General features: G+C 44.6%; 1 protein-coding gene across 1 annotated transcript in view; it reads right to left on the bottom strand.

Moving 5' to 3' along the window:
• The window catches only part of LOC309811210 (protein FAM170A-like), a gene marked incomplete at both ends in the record, with an annotated part of 61,952 nt that extends 46,788 nt beyond the window's left edge, over nt 1-15,164 (bottom strand). Inside the window, 2 exons of the mRNA XM_082633798.1 lie at nt 11,320-11,788; nt 15,095-15,164. Coding sequence (XP_082489924.1) covers nt 11,320-11,788; nt 15,095-15,164 — 539 coding nt within the window. The remainder of the gene's footprint in view (nt 1-11,319; nt 11,789-15,094) is intronic.
• Nucleotides 15,165-22,094: the final 6,930 nt, after the last annotated feature.

Raw genomic sequence — 22,094 nt, 5'->3', positions numbered from 1 at the left:
TGTATTCTTCTTCAGATTTCCCTCCCCGCCATTAGTGGATCATAAAGCCAATTTATTGAGCCCTACGTGTGATTTTTTAATGAAATAAAATAGTATAGAAAATATCAGAGTTTCTTAGGAAGAGTACAACACATTGCAGCAGAAACTCTGGGCGATGGCATGAGTGGTGTGAGAGCCAGTGGGAACAGATTTCATGAAAGGAGACATTGGTTAGATATAGGTCATTCAAGCTTCGTTTTAGTAATGTATACTTTTCTACCTGTGTATCTAGGTTGTGAAATAAATGCTGTTTCTTCAGTGGGTCGTGATACAAAGTTTGAAAAACACAGCTTTCAATACCTTGAATATGCAGTTGGAACTCAAATTTCTAGTAAACTTTCGCTCTAGCCCGTTCATGTGAACTTGTGACTTTGCATGTTCTCATTCTTCAAACGAGATACAAAACATATAGAAAGAGAAGAGAGGCTTTGGTTGATGAATTCAGCAACCCAGATAGAAATTTAGGTGAGAACCAAGCAGCCGTGAGTTCCTGTGGTTAGCTCTCTATCTGTTTTGCTTCTCACCAGCCCTGTGCTGTCCATCACCTGGTCCCAGTTGGAAATCTCTTTCCAGGATTATTGCATAGTCTTTGTACTGGTCACCTGTTGCCACCCTTCTCCTCCCACAGTTTGTTCTTTAGGTGGCAAAGTGATCTTTTGTAACTTTAAGTCAGGTTATGTTCTTGTTTCAAAATTCTCTTGTGGCTTCTTTTACTTAGAATAAAAACCACTTAAAGTGGCTTCTAGAGCCTTCTGTGGGCTGCTGTTCGTTCTCCGCCACCTCCCTGAATACACCACCTCTCCTCCCTCTTACCCTATCTTTTCCAGACCTGCAAAGGATGCTTCTGCCACAGAGCCTTTTCCTGGTCCTTCTCTCTGCCTGGAATACTCTTTCACCTGTAATCTTTTAGGCCTCTACTTCTTTCAGTCAGTCACCTTAAAGATGAGGAGGTGGCTGTCCTCTGACCACCCTATGGAAAATACAGTCCTCTCTTTCTTACTCTCTCTGCCCTGCCTTGTTTTGTCTCTAAGCGTTTCACTCATGTACATTTTGTTCACCTGTTTCTCACCTCTCTTTCTTCCACTGGAGGGTAATCCAGGAGTGCAGGAGGAATTCGGGCTGTTATATGTTTATTGCTCACTAGCCTCAGTGCTTAGCATAGTCTTGGTACATGACAGGAACTCTTAAATATTTCTTGAATAAACGAATGAGTTAATGGATAGAGAAATTAGCCTTCCATGAAAATAGCTAGTAGGCGGTGAACAAATCCGAGTGAATAAGGGATATTGCTAAATGTTTTTTGTCTTCAAATGAATTCCTAGCCTAATTCTAACTTCTCAGGTGCCCATGATGTGTGTATGTGTGTGTTTGCCTTTCTGTACAAGTTGGCCCTCATCAACTTGCACAAAAAATATGTATAGAACCTGTAATTATAACCAAACTGAGTAAAATGCTTTCCCTGTGACTTTCCTTGAGCTCTCAGTAGCAGAGCAAATTCATTTGGGGAGGAAATAGTGTTTGGAATGAGGATTCTTATGTCTACTTCTTAGGTAACCCTCCCATAGAAGGAAAGAAATTTCTATTTCCTTATCCCTTATACCAGGGGAGAACAGGTCTCAGAAAAGAGCCAGCTGGTGAGTTAGCCTTTCCCTTAAAAGATTTGCCCCGCTGCGTCCCATTTGCCTCCTCCAAAGCCCACCTCACTAATAAGAAATCGATCTTTGTTAGCTCTACAAACATTTTGTGTGTGTGTGTGTGTGCATTTGTATGTACCTTGTAGAAGGCATTTTAGATAATGTCACCTTGAGTGCTTTGATCATTCTTTAATAGTTTCTAGTCTGTTTCTTCTCAATACTTATCACAGGCTATGGAATTTATTCCCAGCTCACTCATAAAGCCCATTCTTCACTTTGGAACTCATTCTTGTTAAAGACCAATGTATCTGTGTCCAAAAATTTTCCATGCTGTTTTTAAAGAGACAGCATTCTTCCCTAGCCTCTAAATTTTGACTCCTGCTTGGCAGGGGGAGTGGAGGAACATATTAGGCAGCACAAATGCCTGAGAAGGATCCAGTGCATAGGTCTTCATGCTTTTTTTTAACCCCACTGATTCTTAGACCCTTTTTAAAAATTAATTAATTGTTGGTTGCATTGGGTCTTCGTTGCTGCATATGGGCTTTTCTCTAGTTGTGGTGAGTGGGAGCAGCTCTTGGTTGTGGTGCGCAGGCTTCTCATTGCAGTGGCTTCTCTTGTTTCAGAGCACGGTCTCTAGGAACGCAGGCTTCAGTAGTTGTGGCACGTGGGCTCAGTAGTTGTGGCTCACGGGCTTAGTTGCTCTGCGGCATGTGGGATCTTCCCGGACCAGGGCTCGAACCTGTGTCCCCTGCACTGGCAGGCAGATTATTAACCACTGTGCCACCGGGGCAGTCCCGGTTTTTAGCCCCTTTCATATCCTCCTCAGCACTAACTGCTTTGGTGTGCTGCCGCCTCGGGTGCAGCCTTTCAACTTAAGCAAAACTGTACTTTCCAGTCCTTTTCCTGTATCTGATACCTGACTTGTAAAAGCTGTTTCGCTTCTCTGACTTGGTTCAAACTTAACCTGGGATTCAGAATTGTAGAGAATCCTAGAAATCAAACTGAGTTCACCTGTGCATGCATTTCTTGAGCCCTGACTAACTGCTAGGCACTGTTAAAGCTGTGAGCACAGCAAAATGCTTGTCTTTATTGATACTGTGTTATGGTAGGAATGACATGTAATTTTTGAAAGATGATTTAAATAGTATGTCAGAGTAGTCATTTGGTTTTAAATGGGTTTCATTAATGCTAAGTATTTGGGAGTTTAACAGACTATCTCTTGGTTTCTGTTAGTATATAAACCAGAGAACTTCATTTGTCGTGCGAAAGATGAGCTGAACCATCCTGAGGCTCATTAAAGTCTCATACTGTGTCTTAAGTGCAAAATCTTGAATCTTTGAACAAAGCTTTCACGTGTCCACATCTCTGAATTCTCTGTCCTTCTAGAAGAAAACAATCAAAGTGAGTTGAGGGCCGTTCAAGACAGAGGATCACGTGAAGAGCTTTCCTGCTGGCAAATCTGGCAACAAATTGCAAATGACTTAACCAGATGCCAAGACTCCATGATAAATAGTTGTCAGCTCCACAAACAAGGTGATTCGCCCTGCCAGATTGGGGCAGGACTCTATTCAAATTTCTGAAGGTGAGAACCGTATATGAAATGATAAAGCAGGTGATCCCAGTAGTACTGGAAATGCAAGGCTTGCAACTTTGAGAGCCCAGGATTCTTGGAGGAAAACTTCATTGGCTGAGTCACAGAATGATCAGCATAGACACCAGCAAATTTCCATGAAAAATAAACTGTGTCAGTGTAAAGAGGATGTTGACACCATCAGTTGGATTTCACATCACCTTGGTGCTCATGGAGTACACAAGGGTCAAAAATCTTACGGCTACAGTGATTATAGAAAAGATAGCATGAGGGTTTCAACACTGGATCAGAATATCATGATTCACACAGGACAAAAACCTTACCAGTGTAATGAACGTAAAGAAACCTTCACCGATCGCTCCACCTTTGATCTTCACCAGCAATTGCACTCAAAAGAGAAGTCTCATACGTGCAGTGTGTGTGGAAAAGGCTTCCGTTACAGCTCGGTTCTTCATATTCATCAGAGAGTTCACGCGGGAGGAAAACACAGTGAGTGTGATGAGTGTGGCAAGGAGTTCAGTCAGAGCTCACAGCTGCAGACTCCTCAGAAAGTCCACACTGTAGAGAAACCATTCAAATGTGGGGAATGTGGGAAAGGCTTCAGCCGTAGGTCAGCACTTACCTATTCATTGTAAAGTCCACACGGGAGAGAAACCTTATAATTGTGAGGAGTGTGGGAGGGCCTTCAGTCAGGCCTCTCACCTTCAGGACCATCAGAGAGTCCACACTGGGGAGAAACCATTCAAATGTGACACATGTGATAAGAGCTTCAGTCGGAATTCACACCTTCAGTCCCATCAGAGAGTCCATACGGGAGAGAAACCGTACAAATGTGAGGAGTGTGGGAAGGGCTTCATTTGTAGCTCAAATCTATGCATTCATCAGAGGGTCCACACAGGAGAAAAACCCTACAAATGTGAGGAATGTGGGAAAGGCTTTAGTCGGCCTTCAAGTCTTCAGGCCCATCAGGGAGTCCACACTGGAGAGAAATCATACATACGTAATGTGTGTGGTAAAGGCTTTACTCTGAGTTCAAACCTTCAGGCACATCAAAGAGTCCATACAGGAGAGAAACCATACACATGTAATGAGTGTGGGAAGAGCTTCAGGAGGAACTCCCATTATCAAGTCCATCTGGTTGTCCACACAGGGGAGAAGCCCTATAAATGTGAGGTATGTGGGAAGGGCTTCCGTCAGAGTTCATATCTTCAAATCCATCAGAAGGCCCACAGTGTAGAGAAACCTTACAAGTGTGAGGAGTGTGGGCAGGGCTTCAATCAGAGTTCACGACTTCAGATCCACCAGCTGATCCATACCGGTGAGAAACCATACAAATGTGAAGAGTGTGGGAAGGGATTCAGTCGTAGAGCAGATCTTAAAATTCATTGCAGAATCCACACCGGAGAGAAACCGTATAATTGTGAGGAGTGTGGGAAAGTCTTCAGGCAGGCCTCAAATCTTCTGGCCCATGAGAGAGTCCACAGCAGAGAAAAACCAAATGTGAAGAGTGTGGGAAGAGCTTTGGTCGGAGTTCACACCTTCAAGCCCATCAAAAAGTCCACACTGGAGAAAAGCCATACAAATGTGAGGAGTGTGGGAAGGGCTTCAAGTGGAGCCTGAACCTCGACATGCATCAGAGGGTCCACACAGGAGAGAAACCATATAAGTGTGGGGAGTGTGGGAAGCATTTCATTCAGGCCTCAAGTCTTCAGCTTCATCAAAGCGTCCACACTGGAGAGAAGCCGTACAGATGTGACAGATGCAGTAAGGTCTTCAGTCGGCCTTCACAGCTACAGTCTCATCAAAGAGTGCACACAGGGGAGAAGCCTTACAAGTGTGAGACCTGTGGTAAGAGCTTCAGTTGGCGCTCCAGTCTAACAGTTCATCACAGAATCCATGCTGCTGATAAATCCTATAAAAGTGAGAGGAGTGGTAAGACCATCAGAGAGCCCACACACGAGAAAAGTTCCATAAAATGATTAAAACAAAAACAAAAACAACTCAGGTGTCATGTGAATTCTTCCAGTCATCAAGTTCAAAAGAAAAAAAAATCATTTGTTTCATTAAAGTCGGTGTTTCAGCCATAGCTCAACATGTCCCAGTAGTCAGGAGGCCACACGGCAGAGAACTCTGGTAAATGGTGTAGTAAGTTGGAACTTTGACCTCTATTAAATATTAGGGGAGAAGCCTTAGTGTGAGTTTTAGCAGGCCTTGTACAAAAGTATGATGAACATGCCAAAATGTATGCCGATTACAACGTAAATTCCACGAATGCAGCGACGTTTGTTCTGAATCTACAGTCTGAACATTGTCAGCTACTTTGTAGGTGCTCGATATTTGTTCAGTTAATGAATGAGGAAAAACTTTTTGAAAATTATGTTGCAATCCCCTCCAAAATTTCATAAAAATTTGTATTCAGAGCAGTTAACCTAAATCTGGCCTTAAAAGTAATTCAGGGAGACAAAAATTTGAAGTGTTAGAAAACCACTCAGTATTGCAATTTGTAATATTAATGTGGCATCGTCCTGTTATGATGAGCTCCATTTGTCTCCCCCCAGCCTCGCTTCAAGTTGGATCTTATCTTGGACTTTGTCTATCTAATATTCTGTGAATCTTATACAGTACAAATTTAGTTATCTTTTGTGACAGTATAGACTTACTGAAAATGGATTGTTCATCTTGCAATACAGAAAGCATACTGTTGACCCTTTTTTCAGGAATGTCAAGGCAGAGGTTTAAGTGTCAGAAAGAGTTACTAATGACAGTGACAGAGGACAAACATTTCTTAGTAAATGAACTGATCGTTGGTTTCTTATTCACCACATTTCCGTCTAGGTTTTGATGTGATTGTCTCCCAAGGGTTTTAGCATTACTTTCATCAAGACTTCTTAAGTAGAGAAAAGAGGCTGTTTGAAGTAGATTACTTTTGTCAAGTTCTCTATCTCCTTACTCCTCTCTGGCCTGAGATAAAAAGAAAAAAATTATTTGTTGAAATCTGGTAATTTCATCAAACATATTTATTCAACGACTGACTTGCACACTTTTTCCTAGCGGTGGATTGAAAAATTGATTTTCAAAGTGAAGTTGCTGAGTACATATCAAAACATAGAACGTGCGTCCCTTTGATATAGAAATCACAGAATAGGACCTTATAATTAGGAAATTCAAATAGAAAAGGTGAGTAGCATGTCAATGTTACTAAATTTTGTAAAAGTGAAATATTCAATAGGAATGTCTTTATATTTTAAGATAGTTATGTAATAACAGGTCTGTTAAAATGATGGCTTAAACTTAATGACAGAAGCATGTAACAGTTTAATGTATTTTAGGTAGGTACATCACATACCTTAATCAAACATGTATGTGTGTGTGTTAATGCATCCTATCATCTGTAAAGGGATATTCACCCTTAGGTAAACAGTGGCAAGGTTTTCAGGGATTTTTTCCACATGTAACTTCCATATTTTAAATTTTTCATTGAGCATCAATTTTCCAGTAAAATACTGTTACTTTTATAGTAACATAGGTAGTAAAATAATGTAAAATATAATATTAAAAATTACTAAGAACATATTAATCCCTCACAGTAAGAAATCCTATCATCATGAGGTATACATATATATGGCCAAAATTAAGGAATAGACCTCTAGAAATCAGTTATAAAAAGAAAAAATGTATATGGTTATTCAAAGATACAGAATAGTAGTCAGTGTAACGGTCTATTTATAATTAATGCATTTGAAGTTTAGGATAAATCCATGCAGCCCAGAATATTCTGTTTTAATTCCAACAGTAGAAATTTACACATCCTAGTTCTCCTCATCAGGCTTCCTTACTGGGTGAATGGATGGATAGCTCGGGGTACCGGCTTGTCCTTTCAAGTGCTTGGTCTGACTGGAGAAGTAGCTGGGTCGTTCCAGACACTATGACACAGAGAACCATTAGCTGTGGGGAAAAAGGAACTTACCCCCAAAAAAACTTTTTAAAATTGTTTACAAAGTAACAGTGATTGGGCAAATCCTGAAGATAGAGAGTGGAAATAGGTAAGTTTTAGAGGTAAAATTTATCAACGATTCCCTAAGGAAAAATGTGCATAGGGAAGAAACCTAGAATGATGGGAACAAGTTGCTAAGGAGGAGGTTTGCATACCATTTCCTACTTCTTAGTCATTTCACTGATGTTTAACACTTACTTGGTTAAAGGGCTTTACTCAGCAAAAGATGTATTTAATGTGAGAGGCAGGTTTCCAAGATTGGTTTCCTAGACCACACCTTCACATGTGTATGTAAAGTCCATGCTACCTCAAATTGCATTGCATTAGATGTCAGAAATCCTAGGGCTTTCTTGTTTGGTTTGGTTTGGTAGATATCAAACCACCAACTCTCAAGGTAATTTGTAGTTTAGTGAGTTAAGTCAAGGGCTGGAAAACTACCTCCTGTGAGCCCAACCTGGCTCATTGCCTTTAAAGCTTTATTGGAACATAAAAGCTCTTTATTGGCCCATCCATTTATTTACCATCTTTGAGTGTTTCCCATTGTGCTGACAGTGTTCAGTGGTTGTGACGAGCACTGATGGCCCACAAAACCTAAAATATTTACTTTCTGGCCCTTGAGAGAAAAAGTCTGTTGATCCCTGTGGTAAGCCCAAAAGGTTTGTCTCTGTAAGTGAAAGACCACAAGTAGAGCAGAACTTAGACTTGGTTCAGTGAGGATTCCAGAGAGGTTTCCTTTTTGATTCTCATATCTGCCCTTCTGGTTGACCTTGTTCTTTAGTTTGGTTCAAAGACAGTGGTAGCAACTAGGGACTACCTGTTTCTTTCTTCACATTCAATGAAAGAGCTGCTCTTCCATTCTTAGTGTTGAGTAGTTCACAACTCACTCCCAGTGCATGGCTTCCTCTAACCTTGACTCCCACCTATGCTAAAGACTAAATCTTTAGCTTTGTATCCAGTTCCATTGGCCTTTGTAGGGCCTTCAGTTTCAACTCCCAGTTGATAGCTTGAGCTCGAAATCTGTTTTTACCGTTGGGGATTTTCTGTCTTAGCTTTGAGCTTGGCTACATAGCAACACTTTGGGGGACTTGTTATAATCAGCATTTCTATCTTTCTTTCCTTCCTTTTTATTTATTTATTTTTTTAAGGGGATCCAAAGTCAAATTCAGTCAGTGGCTGAATGACAACACATTGATTCACAACCTTGTAGATTCTCTTATGTCCTAGGGCATCAGTGGGAAGGAGTAGAATCCTGGAAATTTGAGGTGGAAATACATGGGCAGATTCCAACAAAGCTGAGGCCTGTGACCTCTGACCTGTGACCTCTTAGTTGAGCCTTCTGTGCTATTAGAAGGAAGTCTGCCTCTACTCTGAGATAGTTTCCTTGCAGGGGTCTGTGGATCCTCAAGACTTGCCTCCACTACCTCTCGTTTTTCCAGACCTAGTAATCAGACTAGAGTCCTTGAAATGGGGACGGGAGCAGGGAAGGGGTGGGTACCCACCGGGTATAAAGGATGACCATGAGGAGACACTCTCTGCTAAAATAAGGAATTGTATAATTTATATCAATAGAAACCTGAGAAATAATGTGTGTGGATTTTGTAGGTATTGAAGCAGGTGGGAGTAATGTAATATTGGGTTAGGCTGGATTTGTTGATACGAGTGCATTCAACACCCATTCCAGACTCAGCGTGTTAGCTTGGCTACCTGGGAATGCCTTCAACAGTTTGCTCAAATGACTGACACCTGTACCCAAAGTTAGCGTATGCTAAAGTCAAAATGCCAGGACTTTCTAAGTATGTTGTAGCAAAATTTCTTGACGTTGGCATGACTGACATTTTGAACTGGATAGCTCTTTGTTGTTGGGAGCTGTCCTGTGCAATGTAAGATGGGCCAGTGGCACATACTCTTCCCTGCCACCCTAGTTGTAACAATAAAAAGTGCCTTGAGGGCTTCCCTGGTGGCGCAGTGAAGGAGAGTCCGCCTGCCGATGGAGGGGACACGGGTTTGTGCCCCGGTCCGGGAAGATCCCACATGCCGCAGGGCAGCTGGGCCCGTGAGCCATGGCCGCTGAGCCTGCGCGTCCGGAGCCTGTGCTCCACAACGGGAGAGACCACAACAGTGAGAGGCCCGTGTACCAAAAAAAAAAAAAAAAAAGTGCCTTGATACATCCGTGTGCACCAGCCACGTGGGGCTCATTCATAACACAGCTCCTTAAAGAAAAAAGTCTCAAGGGGCATCCCTGGTGGCGCAGTGGTTGAGAGTCCGCCTGCCGATGCAGGGGACATGGGTCTGTGCCAGGGCCCGGGAAGATCCCACATGCCGTGGAGCAGCTAGGCCCGTGAGCCACGGCCACTGAGCCTGTGCATCCGGAGCTTGTGCTCCACAACAGGAGAGGCCACAACAGTGAGAGGCCCGCGTACCACAAAAAAAAAAAAAAGTCTCAAGACACTGCCACATATTTCCTGGGAGGGGGGACCAAAAGTGTCCCCAGCTGAGAACCACCACTGTAGAAGGTTTACAAAGGCATAGGAATGCCAGACCACTGGAGTGGGTTTATCACATAAGATCTGCTCACCCAAACCCCCTATGTGCCCTGGGAGGGCTCAGAGGACACTTCCTTTGCCAGAGGTTTAAGAAACGTATTTGTGAGGGGAGCGTTAGCAGTCTTGGAATGCTCTGTAGCTGCTCTTCTCTGCAGGCCAGGAATGAGAGGGAAATTATGTCATCATAATGGCCTCCCTAAATTCAGTGAGGCTAATGGGATCGTGGGGCATCATGGGTCAATTGGAAACACTTCATTGGCAGAGATAAAGTGAGCGTGTTTTTCACAATGAACAGCAAAATGAAAGGGCTCATTAGAATGCTTTGATAAACAGAGATTTTTTATATTTGCTCATGTGCTATCTCTAGGGCTGAAATAAATGGGAAGTCTACTAATACCCTACTTGATTTGAATCAGGAGAAAAGCTCTAGGTCTGATGAACATGTCTGACCGGAATCAACATGGGAGTTGTGCTCCCTCAGCCAATTCGATAACATGAGTCAGTTCCCATTTCCAGAGCATCTTGAATGAAGGGCAGACCGTGTCCCCTTGAGGGAGGATATACCCTGGTTTACTACCAACTATCCCGAGGGTGCTTTCTTCTCCCTGGAAGGGATAAAACAACTGAGGTAGAACAGGAAGAGACAAGAAGCACTCCAAGCTCTGCTGGTCAGGGTTACCCTCCAGCGTTGCCTTAATGCTCAGAGCCACACACACCACAGTGAGCTTGGCTCCAGATCAACTACCACGCAACGAAGGTGCTGGAACACTTCCATATCTCGGGGAACCTCATTTCCACGTGACTCTCTTTCATATTCCCCTTTGTCACAGAAGGCTAGGTCCAGTGGTCCGGGTGAGATCTCAGCTCAGGCCCAAGGCTCTCAGACCTCAAAGTTCTGGTCCTGCAAGGGCCCCTGTCCTCTCTTCAGACCACTCCTGGCTCTCTCTCCCGACAAGGAGCTGCTGGTGGTAGGTCCTCTAAGAGTTGAGGTCCATCGTGCAGACCCTGAGAAAACTCCTAGGAAAAGGCTCCACCTTCTTGTTTAAGTCAACAGAGCTCAATTCCTTAGGAAGTGCTGGGTGTGTCCCATTTGATGCAACTTCAGAGCCATTAGGTAAACCAGCACATGTGTGTGGCCCCTTCCCTTAGACTCCTCTGGGCCCTCGTGACATAGGCTCAGAAGACTGCCAGCCTCAAGCCTTACCTCTTCCAAGACCACACCGTCTCCAGGATCTTCTGTCCCATGAATCTCAGTTGCTGTGTTGAAATCAAAAGAGATGAAAGAGCCTGCCTATGGGGTCTCTTTGGGCTGGGGCCTTCTTGCTTCTCTTCCTCCTCCTCCTCGTCCTCCTCGTCCTCCTTGTCCTCCTCCTCGGGGTGATTTCGGATTCCACATTGCCCATCCACTGGGCCATGTTGAGATGAAAGATACGGCAGCTGAAGCCCTCCAGGATGCCGCCATTCACGTGCTGCTGGAGGACCTCCAAGGTGGGGAAGACCCAGCAGCAGGCCATGCACCTGAAGCCGGTCTCCATGGTCACCATCCAGTCCGGTGTCTTGGCCCTGGGTGTCTCCTCGATGGCAGGTGACCCTGATGGGCTGCCTGGCTCTGCCCTTTCCTCATACTCTTTCTCCTCCCCAGTGGGCTCACTGTCAGACAGGAGGTTTTCGGTGGACACATCAGAGGGGTAAGTGCCTAATGTGCACGCATCCTCAGGAAGGGTCACTTCTTCTATTGTCAGCTGCTTTTCAGGCAACTCCAAGGGTTTCTTTGTCTTCCAGGAGACAGCTACACCCTTGTTCACTTGTACCTGCATGTAGTATATTTTCATGCCCCTTTCCTCTTTGTCTGTGTGCAGATCGTTCTTACAGGGTGAAGAGAGTGAGGAGGAGACACAGTGTGATGGGGGAGCGGTCTCCCCTTTTTCCTGAACCTGGGCTAGGGGTGCGGTAGGCTGGGCAGTGTCTCGATGTGATCTCCGGATTCCTGAAAAAGGAAATGAAAATCATAATAACATGCATGGGCCATGCCAGAAGCTGAGGGAGAAGGTGTGGTAGACGAGAGTTTGACATTTGCATGACGTAGCTATGTCGTGAGCTTGGTGTCTGTTGGCCGTTGTAGGCAGTGGTGTATCTGGTGTCATCTGTGGGCTTTTTTCTGCGTGTTGGGGGATACTGGAGCGGTGTCTGTACACACGGGTGTGGAGTACAGTGGTGAGGACTGTGGTATGTGAGGGATGCGGATGGATGCGTGTATGACGAGGAGTGTGAGTTTCGGAATATCGGTGGTGCATTCCTTGTGGAATGGGGCGGTGGTGCAGGAGGAGAGTACTGTGGATCACGTGCTTGGGGTTCATGTGTGCACTGAGAAGGGCTGTGCCTGGAGGGCGCATGTGTGTGTGAGCTGTGTGGACCTGAGCTGGATGGTGCTGCTCTCAGGCTGCAGGACTATGATGCAGAACTCTGTCCTTCTCTGGAAGCAGAGGCAAAGAGAAACACTACATTTTCCTCTGAAGATGCTTATTCTGGTCCCTCTTCCCTCCACCTCAAGCCCAGACCTCTCCGGCCCCTGCTCCTTGACTTCCCCACCATGGTAGTACCAGGATTCACACACGCCCCCCACCAATGACTCAGCTGGGATCCACGCCCTCATAACAGCTCAGCCATCCTGCCCAGGCTCCTCCACAGAGCCCTCATCACCTCTGATGACCCTGGATTTCCTCTCAGCCTCCCTGGGATCTGTGTGCCTCCTGCCTCACAGCCAAGCACCCCCTCACCTGAGGAGCCCCGCGCCCTTACCGGCATAGATGAGCTTGCACGGAGAAGAAGCACAGGAGAAGTGTTTAGGTGGAGAGGAGACCTCCCCTGCCCCTGGGCTGCAGCCTTGGGCCACCACAGTGGACCCAAGACGAGGGGGATCCTCTTGTGACTTCGAGAGTCCTGAGGGAGGAATGAAAGGCTCAGGGTGGGTTCATCAGTCCTCTGTCCACAAATATTTACTGAGTGTGTGACACGTGTCAGGTGCAGTGAATACACACAGTTGAGAGTGTGGTTCCCAGTGGATCCTCCAGGATTTAATTCCAATCAATACTTATTCTCTCACTGTCTTGTTGGTAATGTAGGCCTCGGTGGTGACTGTGAGTGTGTGGGAAGAGTGAGTGATGTGTATCAGTTAAGTCTGTGGTAAGTGTGGGGTTGGCATGGGGAGCACAGTGCAGACGTGTCTATCTGTGTCTGTGGCCTTTGTGTGCATGGTTTCTGTTCACAAGTCAGGAATTCTGGGACATGTAACTTTTCCTCATTACATGGTGTGGCTTGTACTTATGGTGCGTGTTCATTCATTCATTCACCAAGATTCAGTAAGCAGCTACTCCTGTGTATCCGGCACTCTTCCATGGTTGTAGTCTTTGGTAACGCTGCACATTCTAGTAGGGGAAGACACACACTAAACAAAACTACAATAAATATATAATACATCAGCTGGTGGTAAGTATATAAGGGTTGCCAGACTTAGCGAACAAGAATACAAGGCACCCAGTTAAATTTCAGTTTCAGATAAACCCAGAATAATTTTTTAGTGTAAGTATTCCAATGCAGTATTTGGCCTGACTTAGTTTTAGTGTAAGTAGGGCCCATACAATATGTGGGACATACGGATACTGAAAAATTACTTGTTGTTTATCTGGAATTCAAATTGAACTGGATAGCCCATATTTTCTCTGGCAATCCTGACATGGGTTACTGAGACTGTGGCTTACGGTGGTTTGTACAAAGCGGGTCTGGCATTACTCAAGAATGTGTTATAAGTGTGGTGTGTATGACACGTGACTGGTTCTTATAGAGGTATTTAGAGATGGCTGAAGTTAGCTGTGTTTGTGCAAGAGTTGAGGAGATACATGTATATATAGTGTGTGTGTGTGTGTGTGTGTGTGTCCTATATATATAGTGTGTGTGTCTATATACATATCTCATCTCCAGCGTTTGGTGTTGGAGGAGAGGATTGTGATACAGGTGGGTTGTATGAGAACGTAGTATAGGAGGGATGCGTGTATATACCTCCATGTGCTGTGTGTGGTTTAATAAGGAAGTTATATGTGGGGTGTGTGATATTTTTGCTGTATCAGAGTGCACATGGTTGTATGAGTTACTGTCTCATAAAACACCCCTAACAAGAATTCTGTATACACTCTTACGTACACCGAGTGTCAGCCAGGTCCAGGCAGGGTGACAAGAACTTTACCACGCAGACTTTATATCTGGTAAGCACTCTACCCCCATTCATCTCGCTCTTCTCTGCACTACCACACACACACACACACACACACAGACACACACACTCACACAGCCACACACACACAGGAACATAGAGCAAAATATTCTGAATGGTCAGGGGCAGTCATTGCCTTCCCCAGCCTGTCCCAGCCACTGCCTGGAAATCTGCGTGCTGTCTAGAGCTCCATTCCCAGGGCCCATCCTACAGTCTCCAGGGCCCTGCGCCTGGTAGGAGCTACTGGGCTCTAATCTGGGGCAGAGGCCTCTAGCTGGAGCTCTGGGGTGACCACCCCTCTCCCAGGGCAGGCTACTCGCCTACATTTAATGCACGCAGGCACCACGTGGCCCGTGGCTCTCAGAGCTCCCCGCAGGACCCTGAGGACATTTCTCACCCCCGCTCACGCGGTCTCAGTCTCTGGAAAACCCTTCCCTTCCCTTGATCTCCTTTGGGAAATTCTTCCTGTTGAAGGAATAAATCCTCCTTGCTTTCAATATGACACCATCCCTAGACAAACAATCTTCTTTCAAAGTGCATTCCACTTGTCAAGATATTTTTCAACAGGGCCTTCAACTCATGGGGCTTCTCTTTCCACTTTGGTAAAAGAGGCCAAGCAACTCATGGGTCTCTCTCAGCATCCTTGCATCCTTCACATCCCCCACCTCATGACCCCAGGGAAAGATCCAAGAGAATAAGAGAGAAATCGGGGACTGAGGAAAGCTGCACCTCTAGGTCTGTGCAAGCAGGATGCAGCCTGCTGTGAGTCCGACAAAGCTCCAGGCCCGGCTGCCCCAGGAGAGAGTCCTCAGACCAGCGGAGCTGACCTCCCATCTCCCAGGGGCCATCTGGCCTTTCTGTGCCGTCTCAGACAACAGGGGCCCTCCAGATAGATACGGCAGCATCAGTGAGACCAGGTCTCTCGCTCCCTGCTTCACAGGTGACACGTTCTCAGTCCCCCGCTTCCTAGAGAAGGTTCAGTTTGGCAGAAACCCATGTGCCCCAGACAAGTTGCCCCCCACATACCTCCTCCGTTCTCGGCAGTTTCCTGGGACTCTTCATTTTCCAGATGTTTCCTCTTTTGTCGCTGTTCCATCGTACCAACTAGAAGTCTCCCTTAGAAGATGCCTCAAGAGATGTCCAACTCCTCCTCTTCCCTACAGGTTGGCCCTTCTTGACTCTTGGGCAATCCGTTGAAATGATTCAATACAAATAAAAATGATCAAGTCTCCTAAATGGCTGAAAAACTTGTACCACTTAGTGAACCAGCAGTACTGCCTAGTGCTCACCAGGGCTGTTATGTTTGCAAGGTTGCCAGGCGCACAGTGGAATTCTGTGACCTCAGTGATGACATCAGAGCATTCGGTGGACCTAGGTTGAGCACAGTGTCTGCAGTAGCACAGGCCCCATTTTCAAGAACAATTCCTTTTTCCCAGCCGAAGCTTTCCCGTGAAAGGGAAAGGTTCATACCATATCTATTATAAATTGTATCATACCATGTCTATTATAAAATTCACATTTTGATTGGAGATCTTTTAATGTCTTCTCTAGAGAGATTTAATATGAATATTTTAAATGGTCTCCAGTTTCCCTGTGGATTATTGACATTTTAAACTCTGCACTTTAATTTTCCCTCAATACGTGTAATTTTGTCACGGCTATTTCTGTACTTAAAGATGAGGAACTATATAATTGATTTCTTCATTTCTTCCCCATCTCTTTCCAAGGTACTGCATTTGATTGTGTCTTGCGACTGAGTGAAAAATGCTAGTCCTTGAGTCAGGACATTGGGCCCTTTAGCAAGTAACTCAACCTATCTGGGCTTCAGCTTCTGTATGTGCGATCAAGAGGCTTGGACTAGCTGACTTTTCAAATGCTGTGTTTCTTTGATTCACTCTCACTTACTGATCTGCTCCTTAAGAAGAGGGTCTGTTCTCATAAAGTAACAACAGTCTTTTCCTAACCTTGGGTTGGGCGGAGTTTATCTGTTCGTACTCAGTTTGTTAGTTATATTGCCTTCTACATATGCTTAGCTCTAAACAATTTATATGGCTCTTGTGACAATTTTTAGATCTTCTTTTTTTCTTATTTTTTTTTTACAGTTTCTAATTTGTTATCGCCAGTGTAGAGGAGCCTGATTGACTTTTAAAATTTATTGATCTTGTATGTGTGTGCCTTGTTGAACCGTCTTATTAGTTCCTGCTAGTTTATCTGTGGGTTCTTTTGGGTCTCCAAATAAATGAGCATATTAAATGTAAATAATGTGTTCTTTGGATAAAGTTTATTTTCTTGCATCTCTCTATATAGAAGCAATATGTTGAATTGATTTAAATATTTAAATACTTACATACCTGTTATCACAATCTAACATTCTTTATCTTATTTTCTTGCAATCAATATTATGTTTTCAAGATTTATCCACGTGAATCCATATAGATCTAGGTCTTTGATTTTTGACTGTTTGATATTATTTGATCACATGCATATAGCATCATTTATTTTCCATTCAAGCATTATTGGACAATTGGATTGTTTCCCTCCCTTCTCTAGAACAAACAACATTTCCTAGAATATCCCTGAAGATGTCTGATAGTCGAGAAGGGTCAGGCTGCCCGAAGGATGGCTACTTGCTTTTAGCCACCTTCCAACAGGCCGTCTCCAGCCAGCAATTTGAAGCACAGCTGAAATGAGAACTGCCCCAAATGTGAAGATCTTAGGAGCTTCCTAGAAGGTGGGAGGTTCATGATAGGCATCCTGCTGGGATCCCAGGGGAGTCTGAGCTGGCCTGAAGCTCATCTTCCTCCTCCACCTCTCAAGAGAAATGTGGAGGAAAGAAGACTTCAAAAACTGTGAGCAGGCAGAGGGAGAGATATTGGGGGCCGAAGCTGTAACTGAGGTCTTGGAGTGGGCTGTGAGCACGCAGAGCCTCTAGAGAGCCAGGCTCAGCCTTCTGAGAACTTCTCCCCTAAGGCTGCTCATAATTCACGTGATACCAGACATATAGAGCCGACTTGGCCCACACTGTCACAGAAAGCCTTATCAGAATCTCTTCTTCTTCATACACTCTTGTGTCTGTTACTTGGTTATTGCCTTTGGTACTCCACTGATGTGAACCACAGTCGCCAGGGGATGGAGGACAGTAGTGACCCATCTTGCTCTGTGGCCTCCGTCCACAGCTTGAGGGTAAGGGAAGAGGCCAAATGAAGGTCAAGAAGGAAAGATGGAGTTTGAAGAGAAGACCTGAGTTAAGGGTGTCTTCTCAATTCCTGATGACTGAAATGTAGCTCCAGTACCTGAAGTCCTGCTTGTTCTCAAGGCTGACCGCAGGGCTGGGTGCACTCAGTGAAGGAACCGTATACACTTAGTATTTCCTTGCTTGCTCACACTTGCCCTCCTCTGATACACCCTCTGCAAGACTGATCTTCCCCTGAAACAACTTTCCACCTGCCACTGTCATCTCATGAACATTTGCTTCCCCTTCCTAGTGTCCCCCTAGAATGCCATTGCAGCCAATTCATAATTTGATAATCATGCTGCTTACCATATTCTCAGCAACTTCTGATAAATTTTATTCACTTTATTCCATAGTCTTCACCCATCAATCATCTTCCTTAACTTCCTAGCTGCAGGTTAACCCATTCGGAATCATTTCTTTTTCTTTCTCTTCTTTGGCAAATCCTTTCTATCTTTTAAGGTCTTTTTCTTGTCTCTCTACCATCTTGCCTTCCTGAACTCTTTTTTTTTTTTCGCTTATGTAACCTTTCAATCTCCTTCCCCAATTTCCTCATAAACATTGAGAGTTTATTCCTCACACGTTAGACAGAGGTTTTTGAATGGCCAGGCATAATGGACTCAGAATGAGTTGGCACCCCCGAGGTACCTGTCTTGCTGGGGAGCCACAGGTGAAGGGCTGTCTGCTGGACACATGTTTGCATGGAGTCAGGCTGAGTGGCCTCAGGGTGTTTGCCCTGCACTTGTGTGTGTTTCTCCCTAGTTGGTTTCCTTGTCCAGCCACCTGTGACCTCCCTCCATCCAGCCCAGGGAATCCTTCTCATCACAGGGGTAGGATGTTTGTCTCATTTTCCATCACATCCTTTCCCCAAAGTTTGGTTGTGAGTTGTTCCCATTCCAAAGACCTTTCCTCTTTGAAGAGAAAAGAGAAAATATTTTCTCTCCTTTCCTCTCACTTCACTTCTGCTCTATTATCTCCTCCGTCCAGAATGGCCCACTGACTCACATGGGTGTAGATCCGAAGATGGCAAGAACTGCCGGCAATTCTGAGATAATAATATGGATGGATCAGGAAAACTTGAAAACATTTATCCCGCCACATTAAAAAAAATTTCACTTCCAGTGTATTCAGAGTCTCAGTGTAGAAACACAAATGATAGAGAAATTGAATGACACTCAAGTTTTTCTTTCCTCCTTTCCTGATTTATTCTAATCCTCCATGCTAACATGATGAACTATTTGTTAGGTAAAGTTTCAGACATTTTCTGCCCATGCACACTTTTCTTCTTTTCACATAAGAGTGGGAACTAGGTCACTTTCAACATGCTGTGATTCTGTGATTCACTGTCTCCCACCGTGTCATCCACTGATAAAGTCATCTGTTTCACGGAGAACTATTTCCAATAGCTAATAGCCAATGTCTGTGGAGTGCTTACTCTGTGTCGGTTTCTTGTAACTACCTTACAGATCATTTGTACAACGTACCCATGGACCAGGTACAATTATGACCCCCAAGTGACAGATAAGTGCAGATAAGTACAAATAAATACAGAGGCCAAGTGACTTGCCCAAGACACTGGAGCAAATCAAAATCCATGCCTCTGTAATCATTTTGCTCTATTGCGTCTGTCTGGGAGGCTTGATGAGTTGGCAACTAAAACCTTAAATAGCATGTTCCATTTTTATACCTGTGACACAAGCGTGGGGCTGTGATATGGGGTAACTAACCTGACTACTTTTGAAAACCCTTATGCACCTGGATGAAAGTAAGCCAGGGACTGCAAGCTATAGATTTAAGGTTTCCTACCAACTTTTAAAAATAGCTTCTTGAATGCAATTTACGTAGTGTCAAGTCTAGGATGTAGTCCAAATAGTAACAGAAAAATGGAGATATGTAGAAAAATACTTAAAGTTGACAAGTATTGGGAGTGTAGTATTTTGGGGGCCAGTGTGTAGACCACAGGAAAACTTGCTGTTTCCATCCCAAAGGGAAGAGTCCTACGTTGCAACTGCCAAGGTCCCTGGGGCAGCAAGTGTGCTCACTGCTTAGTAAAGAAGCATCCTCAATTTGATAGAATCATATGGGAGCCTTACATTTGGTTAGCAGTTCTACATTCTTGATGTAATAATATTTTCAGGGTGTGGGAGGGTATCAAGCTCTGAAAATACCCTTGGAGAGATTTGCTTATTAAGTTTGGCTTTTTCAATCTCCCTACTACTTCTTGACTAAACACCAGGCGGTTTCCTTCACTTTTCAGAACCATGTTGTTTTTCCCTTGTCTAATGAACTTTGAAATACTTTTGGATGAGCTATTAAGTTTGGGAGAAAATAAACATCTCTTTAAAATAAGGAAGATAATAACAATGACAAGTAGAAAAAGCTCTAAAACAGAGAATATCCTCCATTCTAGCCAATGACTGGGAGTGGAAGGTGCGTGCTCGCTGTCCAGGACGTAGAAATAAAAGCTGAGGAGGCGCTGAGGCGTCTCCTGGATCTCTATGAGCCTCCATCATTTCTGAAGGGTAGGGTTGACAGATAAAATAGAGGCTGTTTAGTTAAATATGAATGTCAGAAAAACAACAAGTATATTTTTAAGATAAGTATGCCCCAAATAGTTCATAGGATCTACTTATACTAAAAATAATGACTTATTATTCATGTGAAGTTCAAGTTTAACTGGGTATCCTGTACTTTTATTTACTAAATCTGACAGCCCTACTGATGATCCACAATGGAGGCAGTTGAGGAGCGGTACATGCTGGCTCTCGGACAGTCAGAAATGGCTTCAGCAGATCCAGGTACAGTATGAAATTCTTTTTGGATGTAGCTCAGAAGCCATGGCCAGCCCTTGACTGCAAGTACTGCCTCGGGTTTCCCTGAGGTGGGGTAAACCTTCCTCTTAATGGCCTTTTGGTAAGTCTGGAAGACCATATCCAAGGGGAGCCCCAAAGTCAGTTTCATCCTCACAACCATGTTTCCAATTCCTGGAATTGGCTGCATGTGACTCACAAGAGCTGAGGAGGTTTGTGGAAATTGGGAGTGTCATAGCTTGAACCCTTTGTAGGTAAAGTTTTGCTGTTGTGAGAGTTTTAACAGGAGCAATGTGAAAGACTCCAGGTCCCCAGGTAGATAGAAATAATCCTGTTCTACCTGTGTGTATGTGACAAGTCTCTAATAGTTCAGAGAGCAAGTATCTGGTCTTAGAAAGACTGATCCAAGCTTGGATGTTTCTGGTGACAAGGCAAGGTCCTGAGTTTCAAGTTCACCTTTTATGGTTGAGGAGACAATAAGGTGGTCAGAAGGGAAATCATGGAGGAGACCTTGGCTTCATCCATTGTGCAGGCTTGTATATGTGGTTCTATGTAGATTGTGTTTCAAAGGTGGAGCTTGTTTACAACTATGAACATTCTCCGATGTGCTTTTTGGACCTTCATTCCCAGAGCGAGAGCAGTGCCGAGGCTCTAGAAATGCCATGGATATTCTGAGCTGTCAGTGGCATTTCCCAGGTACTGTTGCCTTGTGCCGCTCCTTGAAATGTCCAAAGGGATTATCATCGGTCTTGTGGCGGGTCCTAGCATTGTGAGAGGAAGCTGCTGCACCTGGCTCAGAGGATTTCGGATGCGGTGGGAGGAGTAGTAGTACTACGACTATAAATTGTATCACAGCATATCTATTCCATCTTGAGAGTGGGGTTGGGGGGTTATGAAGGGGGGCTTTTATTGTACTTTTATACATTGTACCCTTGAAACTAATTCAATTTTTTAAAATTAATTAATTTATTTTGGGCTGCATTGGGTCTTTGTTGCTGCTAGCGGGCGTTCTCTAGTTGCAGTGCGCCGGGGCTCCTCTTGGCTGTGGTGCACGGGCTTCTCATTGCAGTGGCTTCTCTTGTTGCGGAGCATGGGCTCTAGGCACGCAGGCTTCCGTAGTCGTGGCACGTGGGCTCGGTTGATGTGGCACACGGGCTCTAGAGCGCAGGCTCAGTAGTTGTGGCGTGCGGGCTTAGTTACTCCGTGGCACGTGGGATCTTCCCAGGCCAGGGCTCGAACCCATGTCCCCTGCATTCGCAGGCATATTCTTAACTACTGCTCCACCAGGGAAGCCCAATAATTCAGTTTTTTATAAAGAGAAGTTTCCTAATATTATTCCAAAATTTTAAAAATATGTAGTTGGATAACACTATGAAAAATTAACTGATATATTCTTTTATTATTTCTCTTTGCTCCCTGGATTTTTTTTCCTCATCCAGTCAGCTAGGCACTGTGAGCTCACTGCATTAGGAAGGTAAAGACTCAGCAGAAATGAGGGAGAAAAAAAGAAAATTCTCAGCTTTGGAATGTTCACAACGGAGGCCACAGTAAAACAGGTGAGAATTCTGTGAACAAAAACTAAATGTCGTCTCAAATGCAAAAAAGTATTCTCTGCACTGGGAGGCAGGAGAGGGAGGGAGGGAAGGACTGAAGGAGAGAGATCAGTGTGGCCAGGGACATGGAAACTGTGCTTGAGGACGATAGGCCCAGGAAGAGAATCAGAATCTGGAGAAGGTTCAGCCTGCACGTGATCATTGCCTCCAGCCAGCACCCTCATCTCAGACGTTGGGAAATTCAGAGAGAGAGTGGGAGTACGTCAGGAGGGCCACGCGCAGAGTCTGTGTGGCAGGGGTTGTGGCCGTTCCCTATTTGTGAGGAGTCCCCAGCAATTTGCAGGCCTCTTCTGGAAAATGCTGGCGGACGTCTCTAGTGCTTATGTGAAAGCTGGTTCACAAACCTTGAAAGATACAGATGTAGCTGACAG

This window comes from Mesoplodon mirus (genome assembly GCF_964341445.2).
Source record: "Mesoplodon mirus genome assembly, chromosome: 10".
Classification (NCBI taxonomy): domain Eukaryota; kingdom Metazoa; phylum Chordata; class Mammalia; order Artiodactyla; family Ziphiidae; genus Mesoplodon; species Mesoplodon mirus.
This window is presented reverse-complemented; position numbering and strand designations above follow the sequence as displayed.